The 19,193-nt window shown below is 40.5% G+C and overlaps 1 protein-coding gene across 12 annotated transcripts in view; it reads left to right on the forward strand.

Moving 5' to 3' along the window:
• The window catches only part of INPP4A (inositol polyphosphate-4-phosphatase type I A), a 110,127-nt gene that overhangs the window by 50,597 nt on the left and 40,337 nt on the right, over positions 1 to 19,193 (forward strand). For 7 of the 12 annotated variants that reach the window (XM_082776801.1, XM_082776797.1, XM_082776804.1 and 4 more), the window contains exons 2-10: positions 7,427 to 7,490; positions 9,954 to 10,172; positions 10,990 to 11,034; positions 12,442 to 12,560; positions 12,675 to 12,791; positions 13,518 to 13,597; positions 16,057 to 16,210; positions 17,212 to 17,302; positions 17,950 to 18,097. In XM_082776801.1, the coding sequence (XP_082632927.1) occupies positions 10,067 to 10,172; positions 10,990 to 11,034; positions 12,442 to 12,560; positions 12,675 to 12,791; positions 13,518 to 13,597; positions 16,057 to 16,210; positions 17,212 to 17,302; positions 17,950 to 18,097 (860 nt within the window). In that variant the 5' untranslated portion in view covers positions 7,427 to 7,490; positions 9,954 to 10,066. The remainder of the gene's footprint in view (positions 1 to 7,426; positions 7,491 to 9,953; positions 10,173 to 10,989; positions 11,035 to 12,441; positions 12,561 to 12,674; positions 12,792 to 13,517; positions 13,598 to 16,056; positions 16,211 to 17,211; positions 17,303 to 17,949; positions 18,098 to 19,193) is intronic. The other 5 variants (XM_082776805.1, XM_082776806.1, XM_082776798.1 and 2 more) reach the window with 1 other exon arrangement.

A 19,193-nucleotide genomic window follows, 5' to 3' on the forward strand; every position in this document is an offset into this window, starting at 1 on the left:
TAGTAGGACAAAGAAAATGTTGCACAACACATACTGCAGCTGCACAAATCCTTGCTACCTTCACTTGTTGGACAGACTGCTTTCATCTGTACTGTATTGTGGTGAGGAGACATGAACCCATGAAGTACCCACAACAGTTTTATTTGCCCACGAGTGTTTCTGTGCTTGTTTATTTTACATATTAAACTGGTCAGAGTAGTAGCAATGCTTCCAATTACTCTTTTCAAACTTTGTCTTTTCTGTCTTAGAACTAGCATCACAAGGTCCCCTGCAAGATACTTATTTTTTGCAACAGCTCGTCACACCTCAAGAGAAAACACAGTATTTCTCTAAGGTTGATATTCAAAGCTAAAAAACCTCATGCAAATTTTCACAAGCTGGGGACTATTGTTGAAATATGATATTCTACTAGAAAGCTGCTGATCTTACATTGGAGAAGTATTTGTAGTCAAATATGTAGAAATATTTCAGTGATATTTGGGCTGATTTCTTTAAGGTTACTTCAAGGACACACAAGCCACGTGTGGTCTAATTTTTTGTAGGTCACATACTTTAATCTAGTTTGTGTTACTCATTTAGGCCTTTTTAATTAATCAAATAAGGTAGGTATATTCCAAATATTTTTCCAGTATGTTTTAAAAACTGCCCATGTCTGTCAATATGTGTAATCTTTTCCACAGAGTTGTTTTTCAGTAGCTCTGCTGGAAGTTAAGAACCCCTTCAGTAAACGATGGCCAGGTCCTGGTGGCAGCAGTTCAGTTCGTACTTGCTAGGGACATCGATTTTTGCAAATGTGGTGAAACGTACTTTCTCTTAAAATCTGAGTGTTAAAAATATATAGGCAAATACGTTGGTCAGCAAATTTGTGTTCCTGATTTCTATGAACTGTTTCAGTGGGCCTTGCTTATATCTTCCTATTTCTGTTTTCTTACCTTTCTAGCTTGCAGTCTTTCTATCTGCTGCTGGCAATTCCTACCAACACAGTCGCTAAAATGAAACTACTGCTGTTGAAGTGTAGGAAGGTTTGTTGCTCTGATGTTACTCATAACATGTTATTTTATTTTTATTTTGACTTTTTTGAAAATCCTCATCGTGTCTTTGCTTGTGACCTGGAATGGGCAAGCGGTGACATTCTGCGACTTCTGAAAAGCTGCTTCTGAACGTGGTCAGGGTTTGATGGAAAACGAAATCGTGGCTTCCTTTTCTGAAAGAGAGGGGCCTGCAGCTGTTCCTTGCCTATCTAGCAGAAAGGAGGTGGACAAACTACTGCGTCTCAGCCCCCGTCGCCTCCTGTCCCACTTCCCCTTCACGCTGCTCTTCATGAGAAAGCAGCTGCTGTAAGGGCGCTGTGCAGGGCCGGGAGGACGGGTGGGCGGTGGGGTGGGTGCAGGTATGTGGGAGGGAGGCACAGGGTGCAGGGGGCAGCTGGGGTGGCACATCTGCATCGTCAGCCCCAGAGTATGCCTGCTGTGTTGGGCACCACAAGTGGAGGATAACACGGTCCCCTCAGTTGTCCTGTTATTTCATCTGTCAGTGCCTGTCTTGTGGCATGGCCGACAAGTGATGAGCTCTGTGTTTTGCCCCAGTAGTCCCAAGCCCTAACGCTTCTCGAGAAACAGCTCAGCTCTCCAGCTTTCTTCAGACCTACCAGCTCTCCTCTCTTCTGGCTGTTATCTCCTCATTTCAGAGCTGCCCAGAGAAGCTGTGGCTGCCCCATCCCTGGGGGTGTTCAAGGCCAGGCTGGATGGGGCCTTGGGCAGCCTGGGCTGGTGGGAGGTGTCCCTGCCCATGGCAGGGGGTTGGAACAGGGTGATCTTTAAGGTCCCTTCCAACCCAAACCTTTCTGTGATCCTGTGACATACCAGTAGCTTCTGGCTCCTTTATGGAGGCCCTAAAGGCTGTAGCTCAACCAGGGCCAGCGGAGTACGATAGGGCCCTCTTTATTTTCACTTATGCTTTGTCTCTGTTTTTTTCATGGTAAGGACTATGTCCAGGAGAACTACTGTGCCCTTTCCGTGTCATTTCACCCCACAGCAATTCCATGCTGTGCTTGGATTTCCCCTCAGAGCACAGCTTTCTTCAGCTCTACAGAGCAGCAACTGAGGCCGACGTGCTGGCTGCTTTCTCCACAGTGCCTCCTCACAACTTGGACAAGAAAGCAAACCAGATCTTGGGGGTCTTTGGCCCAGCTCCAAGGAATCCTGACAGGATTTTCTGGATGAATTTGGTCTCTGACAGTGCCAACAAGCCGGTGTCTCTGCATGCTGTCTAAATAGATTTTTTGAGGAAAATATGTTTAGAAACTGGCAAGACATCTCACAGGATCACATTACTGTTAACCCATGGGGTAGGACTGGCATGAAAAAGGATTCCTTTGGCCATGCCAGCTGTCCCGGCGAGGCGTTGAAATGAGAACAGTGGTGGGAAGCGTGGACTGTTGTTGGGGTGTGTGGAGCTGGGTGCTTCACACTTCAAACCAGCAGCATCCCACTGCTTGGGAAGGAGGGGCTGGCTATGTGACTGCAGAAGTGAGTCAAGGGAAGAGCATCTTGGCCCTCTCCCCCACTGATTTGGAGAGATCAGGGTACATAAACAAATCATGTTGTGTATTGAGAAGAACAAATGAAAGCAGCACAAAGGAAACTGGTATCTGGAACCAAACAAGAATTATTTTGTTAGAAAAGACATAAAAAATCCTCACCAGTAGGCACAGACTAGGCGTGCACATTATAAGAAAAAAGATGTATCAGAAGTACAAACACAAGCCCCAATTTAGAATACAAACCAAATGCTGATGGAGAAATATGCATCGACAGATTTGTGTGTTAGTCGCAGCAGTTTTGCTATGCTGCATCACTCCTGGTAATAACCTTTGTGCAATATTACTCCCACCCTAGCATTTATTTAAGATTTTCTAAATACACGACATGTTTCATTTCCTGAGTCAATTAATTATGTCTTAGTGAAAGCCACATATGTTAGAGAAATAACTTGTGCATTTTCTGGCTTGCCCTCTGCTGCTGTTTTGTATTTTGAATTTATATAAATGTTTCAAATGGTAAGCGTAGGAAGCAGAGCATGTCGGAGGAATGCCACATGAAAATGAAGAGTGCCTGGGAGATGTTCTGGTGTGTTTGTGACCTAATGGAGCATTTTTTTCCATCTGGGAAAATCCAGGGTCAAGAAAGTAAACTCCTGTTTAGTCTGTGACCCCGGAGCACAGTCGAAGCTGAACACGACCCAGTGGTTTCCGAGCAGAATGTGAGATGTGACCCAGGCACACAGAGGACAGCGCTCACAGTAGCTCGCCAGTGATTCCCGGGTTGTTTTGACCAGAATAAACTGCCTTGAAGTAGTGCTACGTTGGTCTGTGAAGTGGATAAGTATTGCAGGCAGACAGTTCAGATAGTTCCCGGGACTTTTTGTTGTAATCAGACTTCGAGCAGAACTTCCCACTGCACATGCAGTTCGTGTGCTTCTATTCCTCTGTGTTTTCTGTGGTCCCCGCAGCCTCTCACTGCCTGTGTGATGGGGAATATTTCACTGCCACCCGTCATGTCAGAGAAGAGAGCCTGCCATCTGTAATCAACAGCTGTAATGAACGCTGCAGTGACTATAAGAGTGTACCAGATACCAGAGCGTATCTGGTTCATCTTCAGGCCATAAACTGCTGTTTTTTTTTTTACTTGTTTTATCCCCGTTCTTCCCCTCTTCCCCCACCCCTTTCCTGCAGCAGGAGGACCTTGGAGGAGGGTGTCCAAAGGACTGTCAAATTCAGCCATTTGTTCCCAGTCCAAACTCCTCAACAGCGAATATGTCATCCGCCAGTCTCGTGGGCTTTTTCCGTGTCTGCGTGGGCAGTGTGAGAGGCCCAGGTGGTATGGAAAGAAGTCATCCCGTGCACAGGAAGCTTTACCGTAACATACCCTGTATATTTCTTGTGAAGAGCCTAAAGATTAACCTAGAGAAAAGACCATCCGTAAACTGTTGGTAAAACAGTGGAGGAGTACCCAAAAGTATCCAAAATAGCTAGAGGAGAGAAAATCGGGTTTGTAGATTAATTGGGTTTGCTGAAGCTTCTCATGATTTCATGAAGGTGGGGGTGAAGGATCAAGAAGAAAGAGTGTGACTTAGATTTGTGTGTAGGTAAGTGGGAGAGGGCAGAAGGGAAAACAAAGAGAAAGCAAGCTACTTCCTGCTGCTGAACTGGCATTTTATCTGAGTATCACCAAAAGGTCGCTCTTGGGGATTTCCATGCTGCACAGCTACATTCATTGTGTCCTGCAGTAGCTGATTTCTTTTTCTTGTGGAGGATGTTTCCCTGTGCCTGCTGAGGTCACCCCCTTGATCAGAGTCCTCAGGAGTGCTTCAGGAGGACAAGAGGCACCATTCAGGGCAAGCTTGTTTTCCGTTCCTGGTAAGTGGGTTTCTGGTCAATGAGAGGAGGAAACATTGAGCCATCTTCGGAGGGGAAGCTAGATTTAAGGAGCAGACTGAGAAGGGGAATACAGCCCCTTTGTGGAGCTGACAGACTAGCACCTGCTGAGGATGTTTTGGTGGGGAAGTTATTTCAGTGGGAGGCAAAGGTTCATCCTGGGTGCTGGTGCCACTTGCTTCCTTCTGCCTTCCAGGTGGCCTGGTAAATGGATGTCCAGGGTCACTGAGGGAGTGAAGGGCAGCGAAACTGTTATCAACCCATGGATCTGCAGCTGACATTGAAATAGTCTATATTTGTCAGTGGCAACAATGGGAGCATTTGCAACTTGTGGGAGGCTGCTCGTAGAACTAATAAATAAGCCATAATTGATCGTACGGCTGCATCTATATCATATCCTGTATTTATTAATACATAAATATAAAATATTATTATATATAAGTATTATATTTATAATATATTTAATTATATAACATATATAATTATATTTATAATATATACATATCTAAATATTTATATATTTAGCTATTGTATTATATTATATATAAATATATCCTATATTTAGGAGTCCGTTTTGGAAGTAAATCTTGCTGTCATCCCCAGTCACTGCATTTTTTGTTCATATCTCAGAGCACATGAATCGGGCTTCTTGCCTGAAGCTAAGCTGGAGAGGGCACACTGTTTAATGTGCGTTCAGTCCCCAGAGCCAAATTAGCTCTGGACCATAATGCTAAGTATCACCTTGAGATGTGCACTGGGTGGGTATCAGCTTTTGGCACCAGCTGGTTCATTCTGCACGTCCTGTCTTTGCGAGCATCGATATCCTCTGCGTTGTTGCTCCCATGGGTTTGGCTGGAAGGAAAAATCTGACTCCAGGTATCAAGCTCATGGCTTTGACTTTTCCTTTTGTTATATGACCTGAATCAGATTCAGGACATTAGGTGTGCTGTTAAAAAAGACAGAAGAGCAAAGTGCTCATGAGACTGCAAAAAACAGCTGTTAATCAGTGTCGGTCTTAGGAGGCTTTTGCTGGAGCTGCAGACCTTGAGCTGATGTGCCGTTCTTGGGCTACCTCTGCAGCCCTGAGTGATGGGGTTGGTCCAGACCTTCACCTCAGACCCTGAAGCAAATCTTACTGAACTACAAGGTTTTCAGTGGTTGGAGGTAAAAAGGAAGAAAAAATGTATCTGATAAGCATATTAGAGATGATGCTGTTACATGCAAGGAAGCGTAGTCATAACTTAGTGTCTGGTATTTCATCCTTTCCATTATTTTGTCCATGATGATACAGTTATCTGAAGAGGCCAGTTGGCTGGGGGTGTCCTTTTGATCTTACAAATGGATTATTAAGGAGCAGCAACCCGAATTTGTAAGGTCCAGAGAGTGGGCCTTGCAGTACAGAGAGCAGTAAAACACTTTGTTAAGTACCCACAATTACTTTTTCACTCCACCTTGGAGATGATGGTAAACTTTTAGCAGGATTTCATCCTGAGACTGTTCTTCAAAGCATTAAATGAGCTGCCACGTTTTCCCTTTCTCTGTTATGCTCCTCCTGAAGATTTATCAACATCCGCTGTTTGCAGTATTAGTAAGGGCACAGCCAAAGGCAGTGTGTAGGTGTGTCATGCCGTGCCCCAGATGAGATTTGCCTGGACATGATGACTGAATTACATCACCCCTTGGGACAGGAGTGATACCTGTCATAGGTGCCGTCTCAGGAAACTCCCAGGTGTGTTTGTACTACCTTTAATTCGGAAGGAATCATGCCTCCACTGATTTCTATCAAAAAGGTGATAATAAAGTTGCAAAGGTAGAAATGGTTTTAATCCAAGAGCAGCTGTTGTTTGGGACGGTCAGGCCATGCAGTGAAGGGAAGGAAGTCATCCCTGCCTGAGCTAGCACAGCTGGGGGAGGGATTCAGTTTGCCCAGCTGCAGCGTCAGGCCCAAACTAGTCATCTAAATTGTTTCTAAAATGAGAGAGAGAGGTGTCTTCATGGGGTGATTCATCCCACCTACCCTGGGAAATGGTGAATCATTTTCTGGAGGTGCCTGTGTCTCACCATTGACTACGTAGAGAACCTGGGCAATGAGGTGAGATCAGCTTCTTGCCTCCTACACGGATTAAGTTAGGCGAGATGAAACCCTTTCCGTAAGTGATGATAAGAGCTCAGACCCATTTTCTTAAGCAATCCTGGGTTATTGATAGGGCTGGCGATGAAATCCAGAAGCTGAGCCTCGACTCCCTCATCTCTTTTGTTTGTATGCCATACTTGCGAGGTCTTAAAAGGCATATCCTGCTAATGTAAAACTACTTGAATTAGATGGTACCATTAGCAAATTCAAACCTTCAGGTAACCTGTAGTATATTTATGAATAATTCACTTTTCCTGTATGCATATTTCTAGCTGTTCACAGAAACCTACCTCACATAATTTCACAAAATGTAGAAACAGCCCTGCGTCCTGATCTTTTGATTTTCTGTGTTTTGACTATTTTGCATGATCTTTCCTCGTGATGTTTTAACTCTTATAAGTCTTCCATACAATATAAACTTGGAAGCTTAACTTATGGAAAAGCAAGTATAGTAATTTTTTCATTACAAAGGCTTTTCATTCTCAACATGTATCATATACATTCCTTTTTCTTATAGCACCAGGCCTTTCTGTAAACATTTTAGCACATTTCTTAAAGCCATTGCACCCATGCATCAAATTCTGACTTGAAGTCAGTCCTTTTCAGCATAAGCGTATTTCTTTGTGTTCCTGTCCTGCCTGGCTATTGCTATCACCAGTGGTGGTCCAGGTTTCTCAGAGGATTGCACTCTTATTTATTTGCCAGTGTAATTGTTCTTAGTTTTCAATAAACTTTAATGCAAGATCTAATAATCAGAACTGACATTTACAGTTAATCTAAGGATACTTTTCTGTTGGCAGTGATTTACACTGTATAAAAGATTGATTATTTATACTGATTGTTTTGTTCATTTCTAGATGTGGACTTAACTGATGTTATGACATGCAAAATTCCTCTGCACATGAGGAAAAGAGCCCTCTTGTAAGTAAAATTATTGTAAGCTATTGCCAGTAAATTAAGAATTTATCATATTATCATAGGTGATAAATTAATATTGCAATGTAAAGGAACAGTTGAGGACTTAGACTTGGAATATTATTCTCAGTGATATTTACTTAGAAATAGGGTTTGGTTTTTTTTTTAATCTATCCCTATTTTAACTTTTCAAAGATTGACTCTTTTTAAGGATATCAGCAATTACAGAGATTCTGGTTAAAAAACCAGTAGACTCTTTCACCTATCTGCTGTGTGACCTTTAGCTATGAGAACATGTTAGTTGTCTAATAGGGTAGTTACAGTAGGATTTGGAGGAAGAGGCTATGGCATTCTGCCTAAATCTTTGCAACTATATTGTGTAGCTGTTCTGTTTCATTAGGCACTTAGGTTTAATGGACTTACAAACCATTAACATCGCATTGCATAAAGAACAAACCAAGGAAAAATGTATTGCTGAAAGAAGGAAAAATGATAGAATAGAAGGACTTGTACACTGGCAAAGAGTTCTGATGGAAGTTTGATTTGACCAAATCTTAGGACATTCAATACTATTGCAGAAAGACCGTTGGTTCTCTAGCCACTTGACCACTTAAATGTTAAAAGAAAAGATAAAAAGCTTTTTTTACTGTGAGTAATCAGACATGGGAACAACCAGGTTGCCCACAGAGGTTGTGGAGTCTCCATTCTTGTCCACAACTCAGCTGGAGATGGTCCTGAGCAACTTGCTTTAGGTGATCTTCGTTTGAGCAAAGGGGTTGGGCTAGATGAACTCCAGAGGTTCCTTCCAACCTCTGTGATTCCAACCTCAACTATTCTGTGATTCTGCAAGAATTGGAAAACTGCCTGCTCTAATTTTTGGCTGTCATTTTGCATGCTGTCAGAGTCTCAAAGCTTTTGGAGATGGGATGTTCAGAGTTCTCAATTTCTGCTTCTTCCACTCAACAGTTTCATTTTTTTTTCTACTTGGAATTAGTTTATGACATCCTATTAATGATTTAGTACTGTATTGAGTACGACAGTGATCACTCGTGAATTGAATCACTGAAGGAAATTATTAGTTCTGAGGGGCAATAGACTGGCCCATCTGCTGGACATGGCCCAAATTCCTTCCTCCCTAGAATGAGTTCCCCATTTCAAATCCCATTCCTAAGCTTCTGTAGGTGGCCAGGACTGCGCTCAATTCAGTTGTCTTAGGTTCTTAACTTGCATCTACATTTTAGATGTTTAGTGAACTAGAGCTAGTTAAGATGACACTTGAATTCATTGTGGAGGGATTATTTTGAAATGTTCCAGAGGGAGGTGCTCACTGGTTAAATTTAGAGATCTGAGTTAGGCAGGTTGAATACTCTTCTGGGAGGCCTTCAGACTGATTTAAAACACCTATTAAAAACACAAGTAAAAGTTAGGTGATTTATTTAAATATGATGCATCTTGTCCATTGTTAGGTCCCTCAGCTTAAGAGGGAAAAAAAATGTGGTTCAAATATTTTGTAATATGAATAAAGGGCTGCTGTGGGCATTAGTCATTGTATTGCTACCTTTCAGTTTTTCAGATTTTACTCCTAATGTCACTTTCTAAATGAATGGATTTTGTCAAAGGAAATGTGAAAGGAATGCAAAAGTTCCATAAGTGCAGTGCTGACGTGGCTGATGGAAGGAAAATACAAATTTACCAGTGAAACCAAGCGCACTGCATTTAACTAAATTTAACTACATAATCAAATGATCTCTAGGCACGGTGTTTCTTTCCTAGCATAACATTTGACTTTATAGACATTCTGAAAGGAAGAAAACCCTTCATATGTGTTCACAGAGTACTGGGTGAAGGAAAAACACAACCACTGTTGTATGCCACATCAGCAGTCATCCCGTTTTGCTTTTTTTTTTACATCGCCATGCCAACATTTCAACGTCACCCCGACCCGGAAGGTTTTATTTATAGTTTTCAATATCCCTTTCTCATGGCGGTAGAGCCTAGAAAGACACAGCTTGCTGACACTAAGAACATTTCCTGCCCTTTTGTTCCACGTCCTGCCAACCCCATGTCCCTTTGTCCTAATCTGTTGCCCTACCTCTGCAGACAGAGGCCCCGTCTGACAAATTTACTTGTGCTCCCTAGGGATTATGAAAACCAGGAAACTTCATTAAGCGTGATTTAATAACTTAGACAAAGGGGAAGAGCAGCTCCTCTGTTAACGAGTCTCTCAACCCCCGTTCTCTGACAGAAGAGCCTTTCTTGCGTGTGGTACAGTCTTCAACAATTTGCAGTAAAGTGCTACAGATGTACGGTTCATGAAAATTGACTTACTGTGCTTTGGATCTGCCCTGAGCGCTTTATTTGAGTGACCTGAGGTAATTTTGTGGCAGGAAGTTTGCTGATGTTAAAAAGAGCAACAGCTGATCGTGGCCTAAAATTCTGGTGTATGTTTTTTCTCTCTTTATGGCTTAGCACGGTAATGTTAGAGGAATAGCACTTGGAGACAACCTGCTGCACTCTGCTGCTCCATAAGACAAACACCAGTAAAGCCAAGCAGCGAGAAAAGAAGGGTTCTTCATGAAAAAATGACAGCAAGAGAACACAGTCCCCGCCATGGTGCAAAGTCCCGCACCGTGCAACGGGCCTCCACCATTGATGTCACCTCCGACATGGTAGGCCTCTCTCTCGCAGGTACGTACCTTCATGTCAGCTATTGCTTTATTGCCCCTTTCAGAATCTGCCCTTTACTAACATGACCGTTTTTTTATTCCCATTCCTAGAAGATTTAGATGTGTCTGATTATCTGGAGCGTTCAAAAAATTCCCATTCTTAATGTAGGCAAAACATCCAAATTGAAGAGAGAAGGGAAAAGAAGTTAAAGTAGATTTTGTGCAGTTACTATTTTCAGTGAAAAAAAAGCAATGGGGCAAAATAGTAAAAGCATGTCAAGGTTGTCTAGGAAGAGTCTTGGCAACCTCCTAGTTTGACATTGTATATACTTTTCAAGAGAGTTCAGGAATCTTAGATTTATCTTCCCCATCTTTTACGGTGAGTAAATTAGCGCTGTAATCCCTGGAGTCTTTATTTGATTAGTGAGAGAGACAGATACTTTCCAACTTTTCCCTGTTCACTGATTACTGAGGAGATATATCTGATTTAATAATTTGGAGCTAATAGTGCCTCAGACGCTAAGTGGCTCTAATTCTTTTATTTTCCTCTGAGATTTGACATTTTGTATTCCCATTTTCAATATAATCTGGTGTAGTTTTGCATATTTTTGTCATTGTTTTAACATATCTTATAAAATTAGTTCATCTCAGGTTTTTTAAATAAATTTTAAGTACCAAAGATTAGCTAATGAATATTCTAAATATTCACGGCTCATTGAATTAAGAATGTTAATATTTTCTATTAAATTTAATTTCTTCCCCTGTAACTGCAATTTCAAGGATGGGTTCACATGAGATCAATGCTTTGCTAACCTTGTGCTAATTTTTTTGGTTTACAGGAAATATTCAGGATCCAGATGAGCCGATATTAGAGTTCAGTTTAGGTATGTTTAGTGGTTTTTAGGATTGTTTAGACTTACGATAATTTTGATTGTATGTGCTATTAAGTATATGTAGCTTTTGATAGACAGCCAAAAGATTTTGTGATATTTTTAAAAATCTGTAGTTAAAACATCTGTCCTATAAACTTTTAAATGTTTGATTTGTGAATGTTATTTTTAAATGTACATTTAGTTTATGTAAAGATACTATGAAACTGTCCTCAGTCTCAGTATATCAACAGTTCAAGTCTTCAACCAAACTGAAGATTTGGTGGAAACACCATTTTCAGACAGAATATTTTGTAAGAGTTACCAACTATCACACATACCTTTTTTCCTGTGGTCTTTGCTATCAAGTGACAATGTGAGATGCTTCAGCGACCTAATTTCTGGGATGTTTAAATATGGACAAGAAACTTGTGCATTGACTCACCTCACTTGAAAAATAAGTGAGAAGCATTTTTCTCATTAAAATTCAGTCCACATTTTCAACTGCAGCATGCTTTTCTTGCGCTAATAGTGTTTGGTTGTTTGGAAGTTTCTGCTCTTACCAATATGATTGAAATGAAAATTAGATAATTTGCACAGAAGTGTATAATAAGACTATGAATAATAATGTTAACTAGAATTCCTTGGAACTGAATAAGGATTTTTAAATATTTTCAAATACATTAAAAATACACAGAACTGCAAAGCTGTACAGTGTACATGTAAGCATTTTGCTAGCCCAGTTAAATTCAAAACTAACCTTGCACATCTAGCTAAAGCAGAGCCAGACCATGCTGTAATTACTTGTATCTAGCTAGCTAGAATTTAGCTCTGAATTGCAAAGCAGATGTGCAGAGTCATTCACTGGAATTTTTGATTTGTTTTCTATTCACTGTAGTCCCTTCCCAGTAGTTAAACTCTCTGTATCATTTTAGAAGAGATAAATTACTGTCCTTTTGTAATTACAAGCTAGTTCTCCTCATAGTAGTGCTTCTTGATCAACGTTCAAGGACTCCTTTTGGTTCTCCATGGCAAAATAGCGTTTGGTAACGGGCTTAATAGAGCGTGACTTCAGATCAAATACAGCCATGCTCGTGAGATTCCCAGTGGAAATTCTCTGCATGAGCACTGTTCTAATGAGCTGTGCTGGAGGGATGGGTAGGCAGGTGTTGGAAGAGGACATGTTTAATGGATAGTTGTATAGTTTGGAGCAAGAGCGATCTGATTGCATGTTTACTGTCTGTATGCACAAAGGTGAACGATGTCTGCTTTCATGGTGTAGTGGTAGACTGAATCCTAGGCTTTCAGGGCTTTATTGCTCAGATTACATAATATGCTTTAAAAAAATGTAGAGTCTTACAACAATATGAGAAAGACTAAAAGTCTAAAATCTAAATTTATTTCTCTGTTACATGCCTGAAGCTTGCAGTGAGCTGCTAACTCCATCACTAGACCGAAAACCAAATAGTTTTGTAGCAGTGAGTGTAACTACACCTCCTCAGGCATTCTGGACGAAGCATGCACAGACAGAAATTATTGAGGTAAGTGTTGAGGTACTGTTGGATTAGACTTAAAATCGAAGCTAACACAAGAAGTATATCCTCATAACAACTATCGCCTTGTGTATTCTTTGCCTCTTTTGTTTATGATTACAGGGAACAAGTAATCCTATATTTCTAAGCAGCATTGCCTTTTTCCAAGACTCTCTTATCAATCAAATGACACAAATCAAACTCTCCGTGTATGACGTCAAAGATAGATCTCAGGGAACAGTAAGTATTCGTCATTCTGTTGCCTCCCCAGTCAGAGTGGAGCAAGCAAATGAGAAGCAATGAGATAAAAGTAGGAAGTTTTCTGGAAAAATGCAAAGACATAGCAACGTGCCTCCTAGAGAAAAGATGGGTAGGGGAAGGAGGGACAAATGCCACAGGATGGAATTAACAGAGTGGGGAGTATTGCTGGTTTTCTCAGATAAAGCTGGTCTGTAGCAAGGTTGCCTTTAGTTTAACCACAGTTATTTTCTTCTGTAAGATGGCAAGGCAGAGCAAGCAGCAAAAAAGCTTCTGAGGAAGAATGTTTTTCCTTTCCTCTCAGAAATTCCCCTGCCCTGATCCCTTAGTGATTCTGTTCAAGGATAACATTTGCTGCCTTACAGAAAAAAATATAAGTGCCAGCCCTCCCACCAAACTACCTAGATCAGGGGGCCATTCCAGCCAATTGTGCTCAGGCTGTTGGCCAGAATGCTGATTCAGGCCCCGCGTGCATGTTTGCTCACAGCTTCCTCAGGGAAAGCTGGGCTGTCCTCCTCTGTAGAGTGCTTCATGGGGGGGCTGCAGGGAAAGAGGAATAGCTCCTGCAGAGGTGTGTTCTTCACAAGGAGCCAAGTCTGGGTCAGACTTTGAGGAAGAATAGAAATTGTATTTTGGACTTCAGTGGACAAAGGTTTTGTTTGTTGCAAAGGTAAATAATTACAGTTCTGGTAATCATCTTCTTTCCAGATGTATCTGTTGGGTTCTGGGATGTTCACTGTAAAAGAGCTTCTTCAGGAGAAGAATCACAGGTTGCACTTAACACTAAGGTTTGTAGTGTTTTCCTTCATTTAGGAATCAGCCATCTTAATTCTTGGAAGCATGGTTAAGATGTAGTGAGAGCTATCCATGAGATGGGATGAAGACTTTATTTTATTTTATTTTATTGTTTTTAAGTTCCAGGCCACCATCAAGGAAAAGAAAAAAAAATAAAAAGGGGGAGATTTTATATTGCATGGTAATTTAAACTTGTGGAACAAGACCTTTTCAAACATGGTGAATTGTGTTCGACTTTGGTTCTAGTTCTACAAGTCAAAGAGTGTTGTCAAGACCAATTGCATTTTTGTTCAGTTTGTCCTATCATCTCTTTGTATGTGTGTGTGGAGAGTGACAAAACAGAACATTTTTAACTATGCTGATGGGTGAAGGGCTTGTGGTAGGGAGATTGGAACCCATCAAAACAGAGGCTTACTTCACCTGTTTGGAACACCTTGGTGTAAACAGATAATAGAAAAGAAATAATAGATAAAAAGTAGGAAATGAAAAAGAAGAGGATGTGAGTTTGATACACATCCTGAAGGCAATAGTTCTAATCAGAAGAGTTAAACCACATGCATGAAATCCAGTGTGGGATGAAGTTAAGTGGAGGCTTGGAGAAGAATGAGGAAAGCAAAGTGAGATTAAGAAAAGAGAGCCCTGGAGTGTAAATGTGCAAACGTGTTGAAGGCAGGACGTGAATGAATCCTTGTTGGAGAAGGCAAAGGAAAATCTCTTGAAAGGGAGAAACATAATCAGAGAGGCTGAAGAAGAATGTGCATGTAAATCAGCATTATTAGCACTAGAAACAGTGACTGTGACAAACATTCAGGAACTTCTTAGCACAGCTAACCAAGCCATGGACAAAGCTTCTGATGCTAAGAGGAGAGAGGAGTAAAATTTGGGGCTTTTCTCCAATGTGTTGTAAAGAAAAATAAATACACGATTTAACAGGGGGAGCAGATGAGGGAAGTGAGTCAGAAAAGACACCAAAAGTATGACCCTGATTATGGGTCAAACAGTACAATTTATTGTAACTGTGAAGATGAGGGTGAAAAAGAAGAGGAGTGTGATAGCTGAAATTTCATGGTTCTGTGATAGATGTGGTTATTCTATTAGATTTATTCTTTCATGACACAGCTGAAAGTAGGTTTTATTAAATGCTTGTTTTGATATCAAGTGTATTCTGATTATTAGAGCAAAGCATGTGAGTACATGCATATCTTTTCATTGTCATATTACCCTTCAGATGTAAAAGCTGGATGCTAAGCAATGTTTATAAACATACTGCATGACTTGGATGTTTAGACCTTTCCTTGTAGTCTTCTAGTGTGCTTTTTCTTTTGTCTCTCCAGTGTTGTCTGTTCCAGGGTGGTGGTTGTTGTTGTTACTGTTATTATTATTGTCTTGGTTGTCCCAGCATATTCTAAAATGTAAACAACAATCTTAAAATACCACTCAGAACTTATCTTCAAATAATAACATATGTCTCTGCCAAGAATACTCTGTGTCATGGGAGAGACAGAATAAATGGCAGCTGTGGTAGGTGAGGGTACTGAGGTTTATTTAAAAACCAGCAAGGTTAGAGCTTTTACCTTATTGGATTCTGTCTCACACACACACTTCCTCCCTCCTCTGTGAAAGGCTCATGTGGTATTGACTTCCATCTCCAGCAGAGAGATTGCTGCTGGTCTGGGAAGGTTGGGTATAAAGTTGTTCATGCTGTGCAGCTGCTCAGCTGTTAGTGGCCAAGGACCCTGGCTGTCCTTGGCATTTGTGTCCTTGCACCTCCCTGATCAGTAGGATCATCCCTCACCTCAGTGACCTTTCCTTCATTGAGGATCTTTACCTTCTTCTTCCCTAGACCACTTTCTTTCAGGATCGGTCTCTTTAGCATCAGCTCTTCTTTCTGGAATGTCAGGCCCCCGATTTTCCCAATCTAAATAATCTAACTGCAGAAGCACAAAATGTGATCAGAATCCTAATGGGTGGCTTTGACTCAAGGCTCTATTAACTGGAGGGTTTTCAGTGTGCTACTTCTGTCTAGTCCACGTATTATCAAAATTTACAACCAGCCTGTACCAGTTGCTGCATGCAAGTAGCAGGCTCCCCATTGAGAGTTAAAAGATTCGATTTTGGATGTACAGGCACACATGCACATGTATGCATCCAATTATCTGCTCTCTGTTAATGTTCACAATTTAAGATTTATTTATTTTTTTTTTGCCTACAACAGGCTAATTGTAAAATCCAAACCCTTTCTGGTTTAACAAAGGTATTGAAACACACTCATGGTTTTGTGTTGCCTTTAATGAGGAGGTCTGACAGTATCCCTAAGGAATGAGAACATTTTCCTATTGGAATAGCATGTTATAAGAATATGTACAATTAAATTGAAAAGCTTCCTATTTAAAATGTTCATCAGGTCTGAAGATTAATAGCCTTTTATAAGTGTTCCCTTGTTGATAAACAGGTCCACCTCCAAAAAAATTTCAACGCAGAGTGTTTGTTGCAGGTCTGCTGAAAGTGACCGCGTAGGTAACATTACAGTTATTGGATGGCAAATGGAGGAAAAAACTGACCAAAGGCCTCCAGTGACAAGGTCACCTGATACAATTAATGGAAGGGTGAGTATCACCATTAGCTCAGCTTCAGAAAGGTGCAGATTTATTGCCAGCATTGAAATGAACGCTGTTGAGACCTGCTGTCAATTTGCCTTGTAATTTATTGGTGCTTTCCAATTTCAAAATACTATGAAGAGCAGCCTAATGGTGTGGAGCAATTTTGTATTTGGCAGAGATCTTGTTGCTCATGTTTGGAGTTTAAAATCTAGAGGAAAAAAACAGCTTACAGTAATTAAGCTTTAGCTTCAAGTGCCTTTCATCAGAATAGGCTTGTGGTACTCTGTGTTAGTATACCTGCTGCACTGAGGAATCCATAAGCAGTTTCACAAAGCTGTGGTATTGCACATTGTGAATTGGACACCGGTATCAAGCAAAGCTGTATGGGGTGGTCAGGGAACATTAGGTAGGTTTTCCGGAGTTGTCCCAAGCACCTTTTAAAAATGTATCTTAAAAGTAGCGTAAAAGATTTTAATAAAACTGAACAGGTTACTTGAATACTACATTTTATTTTATACTTTTTTATCCAAAGCAAAACAAAAAACCTTAGCAGATACAGTGATTTCTCAACCTAGACATATGCTTAATTCTGTAAACCTTGTGTGTTGAATGTACTGGTGATAATTGCAACCATATCTGTGTATCACAGTTGCAGTGTGTATCAGTATCACTTTGTATTAGAACAAATAAAAATGTATTTGAGTAGCTCTGAGGACTCTGGAGCTGTGCTAATATTAAGTAGTTCAAGGACTAGATGAAATGTTTTACAGCATTTGAAACTCTGCAGTAGCATTGAACAAGAATGTTTAAATTGGTACATTTAAGTGGATTTATTATTTCAGTCTGTGATAGCTTTTGTTCACAGTGAACATATCTGGAATATCTATTTTTAAACCTTCCTTGTGTTGAGTACTTCCTTTAAGTCTGTCTAATAGGGTCATCACTTCATGTTGCCTTGGCACTGAGGCTATTTTCTTTATTGTTTGTTTTTGTTTGTTTTTGTTTAGACTGTGTTACCAGTTGACGAAAGTTTAACAGAATCTTTAGGAATCAGATCCAAATATGCTTCATTACGGAAAGATGCACTACTGAAATCTGGTAAGCTGCTGTGGACTGTAACAAGTAGGCTTTCAGCATCAGTAAAAGCAAAGCTAAGCTCTTGCTCTCTGCTTTGGCCCCAGGGCATTTAAGCAGATGTTTCATTTGAATAGGAACAGGCTGCTGCTGACTGAGCAGCCTACTGAGGGTCATACAAGAATAAATTATTTTATCGTTTGCACTAGCATTTTCTATTGTAAAAGCAGCAGAGGACAACTTTTTTCATTGTTCACTGTGCTATAAAATTTTCCATAAAATTTTCCAAAGCATTTTTTGGGGTGGGGTGAAGCAGAGCAGTTGTTCAGATTTTTTTATCTTGAAGAAAGATTAGCTTTCCAGCAACTGATTACATGAGAGGAAAGTGCAGGAAGTGAGGAAAATAAAAATTCACAAGTTGAATCTGCGTTTTATTTCCTTACCAGCGTTTTAAATCATTTTGAGGCTTTTCATGTGAATGCTAGAAGAATGGTCATTGCAGTATGTGCCTGTTTGGAAAAGCTAGACTGCTATTTAGTTAAACTGGATTTTTACAGCAGTGTGTTACAGCATGTTAGTGAATCAAAGCCACTTTAAAAAAATAGTAGGAGAGATTTCATATGCTTTTAACTCAACCCCTCTGATTAAATAACATGTTTTTACCACTTCAGTGTTTGGTGGCGCCATTTGCCGGATGTATCGCTTCCCCACCACCGATGGAAACCACCTGAGAATCCTGGAGCAAATGGCTGAGAGCGTGCTGTCGCTGCACATACCCAGGCAGTTCGTGAAGCTTCTTCTAGAAGAGGATGCAGCAAGGTGAGTCTGGGCTGGTGTGGTAATAAAGCAGTGATGGGGCTGTTACCGAGTTACCAAGGAATTTATCCATGTTAAAGCACAGCAGCACTGAAGGAAAAATAGTACAAGCAGCAACTTGCTGACTGTGCTGTTACAGTGAACAAGATTTTGTGTTGAGTATAGAGTTTGGGCTTGAGTATATGATAACATGAACATACAGAGGTGTTAAGGGAAGAAAATTGTTGGCAGACTGAACGATTAAGATAATACTGCAGTTATCTGCACTTAAGTGTTATCTGTCCTTTTTGAAGCAGTCGCCTCTCTTCCAGGCAGCTTAGCCATTTATGTGTATTACTTCCCTACGTTTGTAGGCTGTGCTTTGTGAACAGAGGGTCATACAGAATGGTTTATGTCTTCTTTAGAAAAGACAGGATTTCCATTGGGATGGTAAAATGATTTTAGCCTTATTTCTGAGTATTTGGGGCTGAGTTTGAATCCCTCTCCTAGAGGCCTAATTAAGTCCAACCTTACCTAAAAATAAAGCTATTCAGTGCTCTCAGTGTCCTATATTAATACATTTCAACCCTCTTGGGATGTTGTGAAAGAAAGTCAAGTGTTAATCCATATGAGGAGGCAGAAGCAGTCTACAGCGTTTGCAAGTATTTTTCAGATTTTGCAAAAATGATAACTTTTCAAAAGAACATTGCAGTGATTTTTTGTAATGTATAGAAAAACTGCATAACACAACTGAGTTTCTGAAGTTCACACTGATTTTACCTGCTGTTGCCTTTTGTTGTTTAGGGGGTGCATTTACTTAAAGAGTAGTCAGGTTAAGTCAAGTTAAGGCGTTTTAGTTCTTAGACTCTAGAGAAAGAATGATGTACCTTGCATAGCTGTGCTGCTACATCCTTGGTGGTGGAAGGGGCTTGGGGTGTGCCATTACACATTTAGATGTGAGTTATATTTTGTATTTCTAATGAATAACTGTTTTTCTTTAAGGTGTGTTACTGATATGTCCATGTTGAATCAGTGCCTTGTTTTGTTCTAGTGTGGGAAATAGCGCAGTCATGGTTTGTATTCAGTCGGATATCTCAGATTTGGCCAAGTGCTCTTTTCT

This window comes from Aythya marila, assembly GCF_965140915.1.
Source record: "Aythya marila genome assembly, chromosome: 1".
NCBI classification, from domain to species: Eukaryota; Metazoa; Chordata; class Aves; order Anseriformes; family Anatidae; genus Aythya; species Aythya marila.